Source organism: Diabrotica undecimpunctata, chromosome 5 (assembly GCF_040954645.1).
Source record: "Diabrotica undecimpunctata isolate CICGRU chromosome 5, icDiaUnde3, whole genome shotgun sequence".
NCBI lineage: Eukaryota > Metazoa > Arthropoda > Insecta > Coleoptera > Chrysomelidae > Diabrotica > Diabrotica undecimpunctata.
Genome location: NC_092807.1, coordinates 135,219,409 through 135,232,198, shown reverse-complemented (window position 1 = coordinate 135,232,198; position 12,790 = coordinate 135,219,409). Strand labels below are relative to the sequence as shown.

The window sequence follows — 12,790 nt, the reverse complement described above, 5'->3', positions numbered from 1 at the left end:
GTAATTAAAAAATTATACATATTTTCTATTTAAATGGGAATAAGCCACAATTAAAGGTTAAAATACGTTTATTGAAGTTTTAATTTCCACTTCGGAAATCGTTCTCAAAATACAAACATTAGTAAATTAAACAAATTTTGTTTTTTGTTACTTAGTGAAAAATTTACCATGGAAAAGGAATATAATAACACATTACCTTTTCTGGATGTTTTAATCTCTAAGAACGATACTGGATACGAAACTCGGGTGTATAGAAAACCAACACACACCAACAGATATTTAAATTTCAAATCAAATCACAATATTAATATTAAAAAGGGAATTATTAAATCCTTATACGATAGAGCCAAAATTACTTGTTCTAACGAAAATTCGTTCTTGGAGGAAAAACATTTGTTAACATCTGTTTTATTAAAAAATGATTATCGTTTATAAATAAGGAATTTTCAACAATTGATCGAATAGAACAAAACAACTTAGAACGAGATCCTACAGCATATTCAAGGAATAATACGAGGAAAATAACAATACCATACATAAAAGGATTATCGGAAAAGCTTAAAAGGATAGGAAATAAATTCAACATTTCAACAACATTCAAAACAACAAACACTTTGAGATCTATTTTGTCCAAAACCAAACCTAACAATGAACAAGAAAGGACAAAGAATTGCATTTATAAAATACCTAAATACCTTGTGAATGCGATCAGTTTTATTTAGGTGAGACATCAAGACCATTAAATGTTAGAATAAGTGAACATCAATCCTATATTAAAAATAGAGAATTTGATAGATCTCAAATATGTAAACACGCATGGGATAATGAACATAGGGTTCAATGGAATGATTCAAATATAGTCCTAAAAGAAACGGATGGTAAAAAGAGAAAAATCAAAGAAGCGGCTCTAATTATGCTAAATGAGACCAATTGTGTCGCGAATTCCTCGGCAGAATGTAGTAGGATCTGGTTACCCATATTGAAAGAGGAAGTTATTAAATGTCAGTAACATATAGAGAATACATCATTTATGTTTTTTAAATAACAAACATATAAAATCGGAATTTGGTGTTTACTGAAGGTAAACTAAATGCACGATCAAATACTTACCATGTCGGGATAGTATTATGAGGTTTTTTTCTGGGTTTTCCCTCATAATTTACTATGGAATCACTAACAGGAGAATTTTACTGTCATCATGGCATGTATTTGTCTTTTTAAAGACGAATTACATGTTATGATCTTTTCTGACGGATATTCTCAAGTTAAAGTTGATTTCATGTAATCGAATGAACTATCTTATAAGTAAAGTCGTCCCAGGAACGCAACTCAACAATATTGGCAATATCATTTTAAAGTCGTCTACTTTAAAATGTATAAGGTATGTCTGAATTGTCAATATAGATGAGTCAGATACAATTAAATTATTAGAAGAATTTTTCACTAAGTAACAAAACAAAATTTGTTTAATTTACTAATGTTTGTATTTTGAGAACGATTTCCGAAGTGGAAATTGAAACGTCAATAAACGTATTTTAACCTTTAATTGTGGCTTATTCCCATTTAAATAAATGTATTAATTTAAAATTAATTAATAAATTAATTAATTTTATAAATATAAATTAATTTAAAATGCCACAAGAAAATAGCTTCAGAACATATTTTCTGTCTGAGTTAATTAAAATTATTGCTTTGTTTAAAGGAATGAAATCACAAATTAGGCTTTAAGAGCTTGGCAATTGTAGGTTTTACTGTTTTATTTTTAAAATATTATTTGTTTCTCCCATAGAATTAAATAAATATCGTTTCTAATTGTTCTTCTGATAGAAATGGCTTTTTAGTGTACTAGCTTTCCTTGTCCCCATGGTATGAAGTGATTTCTTTCATGTATTTACTTTGCGTCTTTCTAAATCTCCCTGATTCGGTATGATATTTTAGTTTAAAAAAATCACTGATTGTGACTACATCGAAAACAAGAAGTAATTCCTCCATTTCCGCATATTGTTTAAAAAATCGGCAATTAAAAATAAAATAAAAATAAATAATTTTCGTCGTAAAATAAGTAATCTATGAGCCGGACTGGCTCATAAAAAAGGCGCCAACCCAACCTCTAAAAAAGGCGCCAACATAAATTCTAAACAAAGGAGCCCTACCCCCCCCCCTAGTATTTAAGTATTTAAATTATTGAAAAAGTATCTTTAAGTAAGTTTAATTTTAATTTAAATTAATAAAATAGTTTACTATTTTTATTACGAATAAGCCACAATTTTACTTAAAACAAGTTTATTTTGACGTTTTGATTTCCACGTGAAAATTTCCATTGGGAATAATATTACAGGTAATGAGTCAAATGTTCTCAAACAGCTCAATGGTGTACCTCAAGGTTCTGTTTTAAGTCCATTTCTGTTTAACTTAGCAATTAATGACATCTCTAAAGTAGTTCGCTAACCGGTAAAAGCTCTGCTGTACGCTGATGATCTACTCATTTACTGTAGTGGAGCAAGCATATCCAGTACATCAAATCTTATTCAAAATGCTGTAAACAACGTATATTCTTGGTCCACACAACACGGCATCAAACTTTCCAGCTCAAAATCTACGATACTAAGATTTACAAAAAAGCAAAGCGTTCAAAACCCAGAAATATATCTAAACGATGTTCTTTTCTTCTTCTCATGACGCCGTCTCCTTTCGAAGGTTGGCGATCCAAATGGCAATTGTAGTTCTTCTGGAAACTGCTGCGCGAAAGATTTCTGCGGATGAGCGGTCGAACCATCTCCTCAAGTCTTTCAGCCACGAGTTCTGGCGTCTTCCTACTGATCTTTTGCCCTGTACTTTTCCTTCCAATATAACTTGAAGTAATTCATATCTTTCGCCTCTCAACACATGATCCAAGTATTGCATTTCCCTGTCTTTGATTATTCTTAGTAATTCTTTTTGTTTACACATGCGACGAAATACCTCAACATTAGTAACTCTTTGTACCCATGGAATTCTCAACATTCGTCTGTATATATACATCTCAAAGGCATCTATTCTTTTTTCTATTTCAGAGTAAATTGTCCAACTTTCACAGCCATACAGTAAGACAGAAAAAACGTAACATCTGATCATTCGGATTCTAAGCTGTAGACTAAGGTCTGATCTTGTAAAAAATGTTTTCATGCTCATGAATGTTTTCCTTGCTTGTTCGATTCTTGATAGGATTTCTTTTTTTGGATTACACTGACTATTGATATTTGCTCCCAAATATTTTATGGAATTTACCTGTTCTATTATTTGACCCTTGGCATACACCTGTACGTTTATTGGTGTCTTGGAAAATACTAAAGTTTTAGTTTTGGAAACGTTTAGATGTAAACCGAACATTTCGCTGTGGTGAACTACCGCATTTATTATATTTTGGAGTTCTTGTGCGTTGCTTGCTATTAAGACGGTATCATCAGCACATCTGATGTTGTCTATGCTGATTCCGTTAATCTTAATTCCGCCTTGAACCTCGTCTAATGCTTCTCTGAATATAGACTCCGAATACAAATTAAACAGTAGCGGTGATAAGACGCAACCCTGTCTCACTCCTCGTCGGATTTGTATGTCTTCGGGTGTGCTCTATTTCAATTGTTGCCGTTTGGTGCCAGTATAGTTCTGAGATAATTCGCAAGTTTTGTTCGTCAACTCCAGTTGTTCTCAGAATTTCGATCATCTTTTGATGGTTAACGCAGTCAAATGCTTTTCGATAGTCAATAAAACATGCATATACATCTATATTCATGTCTCTGCATCGTTGCGTTAACACATTTAAAGCAAAAAGAGCCTCTCGTGTTCCCAATCCGTTTCGAAATCCGAATTGAGTGTGTGATGTTCTTTTACCTACAATAATTTGTTTCTTATATGGATTTCTTAATCAAAAGAACTTCCAAGAAATATATGTGTGGCACAGAAGCATTTATCACTATAGAAGTGCAAAGCAACCACCCACGTCCTTTATCATAACCTGTACAGTCGAAATAATTCGAACTTAACATGTAATATAATAATTACATAATTATGGACTACATATTTGTAACTTTTAGGTTAATTATTTGAACGACACTCACAAAAATTTGATGGTACATTGGGTGGGCGAAAACAGCAAAGTAATCATATGTTTGGCTAACGATCCTGAACCCAAAATACCCGGCTTTACGACACTTACTCCTTCCACAGTTTTTGTATCTTATGACGATGGTGATAATTACCAAAACAAAACAGAAAACTTCAAGTTGCCCGACGGTGGATACGCTACATTGGATAAGTTTTACAGTCATCCGAAACTCCATTCGCATGTAAGTACTATTTGAATGATAATCAGATTTGAGTGTGACAATAAATTTTATCAAAACTTAAAACTTTAGCTTTCATGTGCACCACTTATGAGTACAGTAAGTTTTCCGTTCAACTTATGTGGCTACTGGTGGGCACAAAACCTATCTTTGTTCATTTTGGTGTGTACCTTTCGTAGTAGCATAGACGATTTGCATTAAATGGATTATGGTTAGTTACTCCAACCATTTTTTGAGTAAATAGAGCTTATGTTATTTTGACTATCATTTACACGTGCTGTTCGCTTGCAAAATAAAGTAATTGTAGTGCGTAAAATGAGCAGATCATGGATTTATAAACAAAAGTTAAGTGAAGATGAACTTAAATGAATTTTAGAGGAGAGCGATTTTTTTAAAGTGACAGTGGATTAGAAAATTTGTTGGACGATTCCAATTTTGACCAATCCATTAATGGTACTAGTGAAGATAGATAGTTATCTGAAAACTACAATTTTTGCTAATAAAAATACTTAAAAGTAAAAGAAAATCTTTCGGTTTGTATGACCAAAAAAATTAAATTTATTGAAAATATATCATCTACATATACAATAGGGTGGATTGAAAAATCGAAAATTCGAAAACTGTTTTGGAATAGTGCGCAAAAGTTGCAAATTGGTATTACGAACCTAGTCTTTATTTGTGATTTTTCAAAAAATGTTCATTTTCTGCCCTCTACCGGGGGTTGAAAAAAATAAAAAATACTAACTTTTGATTTTATTTGAAAAGTTAAGTAATAAGTCCATGTTATTATTATAAAAATGATATTCAATTGAAATATCTTTAAAATATATCGTTTTTATTTCTCTACCCACTCCCTTTTAATTTTAATTATTTATCGTTTGTATTTTTTTTTTTGGCTTACATTTTGGCATATCTTAGTGAGAATCAATTTTTGCCTTGATAAAACTGTCTCTTTTTTGTGATCCAACAACCGATTAAGACGCTTCAGTTGCGAGCTTCACGAATCTCTCTACAGATTTTGTGTAACAGGGAAATGTAGCGATGTCGATGATTTTTTCAGAAGAACCGGAAATAATATTTTTCAAATCCTCTACTTTCAAACTTTGAGTCAAAATTAATTTGAGGAATAATAAAAGGTCGGATATAATATGATTTCCGTTAATGCGTTAACCATCAAAAGATGATCGAAATTCTGAGAACAACTGGAGTTGACGAACAAGACTTGCGAATTATCTCAGAACTATACTGGCACCAAACGGCAACAATTGAAATAGAGCACACAACATCCGAAGACATACAAATCCGACGAGTAGTGAGACAGGGTTGCGTCTTATCACCGCTACTCTTTAATTTGTATTCGAAGTCTATATTCAGAGAAGCATTAGACGAGGTCCAAGGCGGAATTAAGATTAACGGAATCAGCATAGACAACATCAGATATGCTGATGATACCGTCTTAATAGCAAGCAACGCACAAGAACTACAAAATATAATAAATGCGGTAGTTCACCACAGCGAAATGTTCGGTTTACATCTAAACGTTTCCAAAACTAAAACTTTAGTATTTTCAAAGACACCAATAAACGTACAGGTGTATGCCAAGGGTCAAATAATAGAACAGGTAAATTCCATAAAATATTTGGGAACAAATATCAATAGTCAGTGTAATCCAAAAAAAGAAATCCTGTCAAGAATCGAACAAGCAAGGAAAATATTCATGAGCATTAAAACATTTTTTACAAGATCAGACCTTAGTCTACAGCTTAGAATCCGAATGATTAGATGTTACGTTTTTTCTGTCTTACTGTATGGCTGTGAAAGTTGGACAATGGACTCCGAAGTAGAAAAAAGAATAGATGCCTTTGAGATGTATATATACAGACGAATGTTGAGGATTCCATGGGTACAAAGAGTTACTAATGTTGAGGTACTTCGTCGCATGTGTAAACAAAAAGAATTACTAAGAATAATCAAAGAGAGGAAAATGCAATACTTGGGTCATGTGCTGAGAGGCGAAAGATATGAATTACTTCAAGTTATACTGGAAGGAAAAGTACAGGGCAAAAGATCAGTAGGAAGACGCCAGAACTCGTGGCTGAAAGACCTGAGGAGATGGTTCGACCGCTCATTCGCAGAGATCTTTCGCGCAGCAGTTTCCAAAACTACAATTGCCATTTGGATCGCCAACCTTCGAAAGGAGACGGCGCAATGAGAAGAAGAAGAATATGATTTCAATGAGAATGCGACGAAGTGCAAGGTCTCTTATATTCAAGCGAGTGTCAAGCAGCATACATAGCAGAAGATTTATAGATATCGACTACGTTTTATTGTTTGTAAAACATGCTTTGCACCATTTACTCATGAAGAGTTGCATTTAATCTGAAACCATAAAGGATCATAAACCCTGACAATAAAGGTCAGTTCCTTTAATTCTGATGTTGGATTTTCAGTACTAACATAAAGACGTAGAATGTTTTTTTGCCAACGTGAGCCATCGAGCCATAAAATAAAACATGACGAACTGATGAAAATATTAAATTCAATTGGTCTAGACAGTAGAGATCGCCGTATAATAAACAATATCTATTACCAACAAACTGCATGAGTTGGGGATCAGTTAACAGACGACATAAAGATAAAAAGAGGTGTGCGACAGGGCAATATTGTCCCCATTATTGTTCAATACATATTCAGAGCACATTATGAACCTAGCACTAACAGATATAGACGAGGGAATACTTATAAACAGAGAACGATTGAACAACATAAGATACGCTGATGATACTGTCATTTTTGCAGACAGTATTGAAAGTCTGCAGACACTTGTCTCCAGGGTGGCAGAAGTAAGTAGCAGGTTTGGACTTGATTTTAACATAAAAAACCAAATACGTGGTTATAAGCAAAAATAGGATACCACCTGGTCAAATACTAGTTAACCAACAACCTATACCACAAATCACCAAGTTTTGTTATCTGGGTGCAAACTTAAATGAACAGTGGGACCAATCGACGGAAATTAAGATAAGGATCGAAAAGGCAAGAACAGCTTTCGTCAAAATGAAAAAACTTCTTTAACAGCCACGATATAAAATTGGAAATAAAAGTTCGTTTACTAAAATGCTACGTGTTCTCCGTTCTTTTATATGGCTTGGAGTCATGGACCTTAACTGAAGCATCACTGAAGAAACTTAAAGCATTTGAGATGTGGTGCTATAGACGCATGTTGAGGATTACCTGGATAGACAGAGTTACCAACGAAGAAATACTACATGGAATCGGTAAAGAGCGCGAATTAGTCGTAACCATAAAACGTCGCAATCTAGAATACCTGGACCATATAATGTGCAATGAACGACATGACCTACTTCGGACCATACTTCAAGGTAAAGTAAATGGGAAAGGAGGTCCAGGACGAAGAAGAATATCCTGGCTGCATAACCTGCGAAAATGGATTAACTTAACCACTACCGGACTTTTCAGGGCAGCAGTCAACAAAGTCAAAGTAGCCATGTTAGTTGTCCAACATCCGTAACGGATAGGCACCATAAGAAGAAGAGCCATGGAGATTGATTCAACATTCCAGGGCTTCGGTTTAATAACTCTCTAAAAAGTTAATAATACTTTGACAAACGCTTAGAGCCGATCCAGAAAGGGGTACTCTGTAACCTAAAAATATAGAGCCTGGCTCTTGAACTAATAAAATGCTTGCCTTCAATATTTTCTATAACGAAGGTTTTATATTTCCTTCCGTCAAAATATATGGCCTTCAAAGTTTCGGGGGAGTTTTGCTTAAAACCTTTTCTTGATTGGTCTCTTGCTCTTATCAATCTATTACGTTCTTCGTGTTAGCGTCGGTAACAATTCCAAGGTGTAGCACTGCCGTTGCCACAGCTGCTGAAGATCTGTCCGATAGTCCACAGCGGTCACAGACTTTGGCCAAGGTAGGAAATTTGAAATAATTTTGTGTACACTTCATTTCTGTATTGATATTGGCATGCGAAGTATAAGGCAATTCATGATCTATTTCTATATCAGTTTCTAGCTTTCGCTTACTTGATAAGTTATTGCTGCTTTCATGTTGAACGGATTGTTGTAGTTCTTTTCTTTTCATCTCTTTTTTCGTTTTTCTGACCTTATTTGTTAGCTTTAAGATTTCCTTTACATCGATATTTCCAATAATCATTTTTCTAGGTCTTCTTTGATCTAGTAAAAATCCCCGTTCAGTTTTAGATTCCTTTACTGAAAGTCGCAGCACTCCCGCTGATGGGAATAGACTAAACAATCCAGGACCGCCAGGATCAGGCTTCTGTTAATAATGCCAACATTTTTTTTTGTTTTTTAAAAGCCCGTAGAGGACAGAGGATGTAATTTTATGCAAAAGTCGTAATAATACTTTCTTATTACCGTTACTAAAGGTAACTTTTGATGGATATTCCAATTAATTTGTCATTTTTTTTTAATTTTGTGATTATTATTCCATTTTTTCTTTTTCAAAGGCCGGTAGAGGGCAGAAGATGTAATTTTATCAAAAAATTGTAGCAATACTTTTTTATTGTCTTTACTAAAGGTAACTTTTGGTGGGTATTATAAATCAATTTGTCAATTTTTTTAAAATTTTGCGATTATCGATCCACTTATACAAGGAGAGTGCAACAACTAAGTAACGAAACTTATTCTCAAATTGACGGGAATTAGTCAGAAAATGTTAAAAATAATAATTCCGAAATTGTAAAATTGAAGAATCCGCATTAGATTTGTCAGAGAATATAATAATTTGGGAAGATACTGACAGTAATGAGTTAAATTAGTTTAAATTTAATGACAAAATTATGAACTTCAGAAATATGGATCATATGAAAGATAAATTACCTATTGAATTTTATTTGTTGTCTCTGGAACCTGTTTTAGATTTACTTGTTACTGAGATTAACCCATACTTTGTACCTGTTTTGATCGACGGAATTTTAAATGAAATGATATCAGATAATAGTACAATATCTAAGTGGTTTCCTACGACACAAGAGGAAATGAAAGTATTTTTTGACCTAATAATATGGATGGGACTAGATAAGAAACCAAGGTTTCGAGATAGGTTATATAAAATTAGTCCAGTAGTTGAAATTCTAAATAAACAATTTCAAAAAGTATGTATTCGAGGTGAGACACTTTGCAAAGACGAGAGCGTGGTGCCTTTCCGCGATAGATTAGGATTTCGACAGTACATACCTGGCAAAAGACTTAAGTATGGAATAAAACCGTTCAAACTATGTATTCTGAATGGATACACTTATATCTAATGGATCCGACCGATTCTTGATGAAAATTCATTTTATCTAACAATAAGACACTGAAAATTTTGTTTTCAAAACATTCACAAAATATACTTATTATTTATTATTTTATTATCACTACAGCTCTTTCGACATAATGCTTTTCTCCTAAAGTTTATACACCTATAATGTAAGGGTGTACGGTGGAAAAGGGAATATACCTATAATATTACTTATTCAATCTAAGCCCAAGACACACTAATTTTATTTTACATATATATATATATATATATATATATATATATATATATATATATATATATATATATATATATATATATATATATATATAATATATAAATATATATATATATATATATATATATATATAATATATAAATATATATATATATATATATATATATATATATATATATATATATATATATATATATATATGTATATTTTACGTGATTATTTCGACCAAAAAACAATTTATAAGTATGTTGGAAATATCGGGTATGTGGTTTATATTAAATAAAAATATTTGTTTTTTCTAAACCTCAATATTTCGCCATTTATTTAATAACTTTATCGGGAGTAACTGTAAAAAACAAACATTTCAAAACACTGACGTACACTTAGATTTACAATACTTACAAAAATTTAAAAGATTACACACATAAATAAAATTGAATATTAATGTATAATGTACATTATTGCTGATGTATATGTACATCGAATAAAATGCATGTTAAAATTTAAATATCTTTGAGCACGTTCGTTAACAATAAATAATATGGGACAAGTAAAAGTTATTTCAAAATGCAAAAAATTACAATGTAAGAAAACATTAGAGGAATATTATTTCTTTAATTATTAATCATTAAGGCTAGTTAGTATGATTAATCATTAAATAACCTACTTTTGTAATTTTTAGTCTGTGCCAAAATACGAGCATTGTTGTAGTCTAACAGATGACCGGTGTTTTTATAGTGCTCGACTACTGCACAAGTATTTTTTCCTAAGCGGCAATCAAAGCGGTAATGCTATTCTGCTTTCATTTCTTCCGATATTAGTACCCCGTCGTGTTCTGATCTTAATGCCCATAACATTGATATAATTGGGTAGGACTTCAGTGTTCACCACAATTTTTAACAGCGCATCTAGTTTCTTATAATAGTTTATTTTTGGTAGCAGTGGTCTACTGGGTTTGTGAGTTTGTCCCAATAAACTCTTGTACGCCATGTGCCATTTCACCTACCAGACATGCCTTTACCTGCTGTGTAACAGGTTGAGTTTCTTGTAGAGAATCTCAGGAATCTGATGATTAGGAACTTGGTCTATACCCAGATCTTGGTTATGAGTCTCCCATTCGATTTTGCTTCTGATGGTATCGCTTTCACTCTCTAGGACAAGATTACTTGTTATAATTAGCCGATACTGATCTGCTATTCAGATACTTGAATCTCTGGGTTCTCCCTACAAAATTCGGCATACAGATGTTGCCGATATACGATCGTTTCTCGACCGAGCTTCGTCACCTTGTATTACATGCGCAAAATGGTTTCGTTTATAAATACAGTTCATTTCATGCGCTGTCTAGGTCGTCCCGCTTAAGTGAGCGCTGACTGATGTTCCAGCGCAGCACCTTGAGTGAATGGAGCTCTTGTTATTGTTTGGCTCACTTGTGGTTTGTGGTTGTTGTTTTTGTTAGGCTGTAGCTGATTGTATGACTGGGGTTCGCGTCCTCAACAACCTGTCACCAACTTCCCGCATGCTGTGCTGTCCAGCGCCGTCACCATGATTACAGGGCGGTGTGTGAGGGTCAGCTCGGGTGACCTAAGTATCTTTGGTCACTCTTTTGGACCCACTAAAAACCCCGACTGGGATGTCTGTCAAAGGGCTTCAAATTAAGAGCGAAACTTAAGGTTCAAACCTGATTGAAAAATAATCTAAAGGGATAGTGGGAACCTAAAGGTGACAAATATTTATAAAGTGGGTGCTTCAATAATAAAACATAGAGATAATTAATTATTTATTACTATTATTATTAACATAGGGTTAATAACCGATGTAATAAAGAATAATGAAATAAAAGGTATATAAGTATTTTCAGTAATCGCTGTATTGTAAATCAAGTGAATCATAATTATTAACAAAAATCTGTTTTATTTTTATTGTAGTGCTTTATGATATACAATGTTTTTTGTTTGATTACCCGATGAATATACAAATAAATCTGATGGTTTTCCAACACGGGGAGAGGCAACATACAATTGACCATGTTAGAAACATGGATTTTCTAGACTAATACCACAAACACCTAAGGATTGCCCCGGGGACTTATTTATGGTCATAGCAAAAGCCAGCCGCACTGGAAACTGTAGTCATTTAAATTCAAATGGTACATCAGTCGGAATCATTGAGATGCGTGGCATCAAAACGTCTTCTCCTTTATACTTTCCTTTCAGTATAGTTGCTTCTATCACGTTGTTCAATAATTTTTTTATCGCCAACAGTGTGCCGTTGCAAATGTGCGGTTGGTTGATATTTCTCAACATTATAACTACCGATCCAACATTTAATTGAAGATTGTGAGGTGGTAGTCCTGGTAAATCCAGCGAGTTTAAAAATCCAGGCGGATAGTTGACGACATCATCTTGGTTAGTAGCCGAATCAACTGATTTATTTATCCTCAATTCGCCTGTAATTTGTTCTTGAATTTTTAAATTTAATTCATTTACATCTATGTTTTTTGTAGCCAATATAGCCCATTCACTAAACCAATCATGGTTTATGTAACATCTGAAAACACCTTTTGAATAAGTTCATCTATAGATCGAGTTAACTGGCAAAAACTTTGAGGAAAGTTAATGCAACCAGTCAAGATGTCTATAGGAAATTTGCCATTACCAATGTCAATAAGTTGTTTAGAAAATATGTCTACAGATTGGTCATTTTGCAACTCGACAAGCATATTCTTGCTTAAGTGTAATATCTTGACATGTTTCCACAAATTGGAAGACTTTAAACATGCATTGAGTTCATCAGCTGGCGTTGATCGTGGAATCACTGGCAATGTTTGACGAAAATCTCCTGCTAATAAAATCATTGTACCACCAAATGGGTTATGATTGCTCCGTAGATCTTGTAAGGTTCTATCTAAAGCCTCCAAAGATTTTTTATGTGCCATCG

The 12,790-nt window shown here is 33.3% G+C and overlaps 1 protein-coding gene across 1 annotated transcript in view; it reads left to right on the top strand.

Moving 5' to 3' along the window:
- LOC140442486 (sortilin-related receptor-like) overlaps positions 1-12,790 on the top strand; it is a 97,813-nt gene that overhangs the window by 352 nt on the left and 84,671 nt on the right. The window contains 1 exon segment of the mRNA XM_072533554.1: positions 4,074-4,325. Within this exon segment, the coding sequence (XP_072389655.1) occupies positions 4,074-4,325 (252 nt within the window).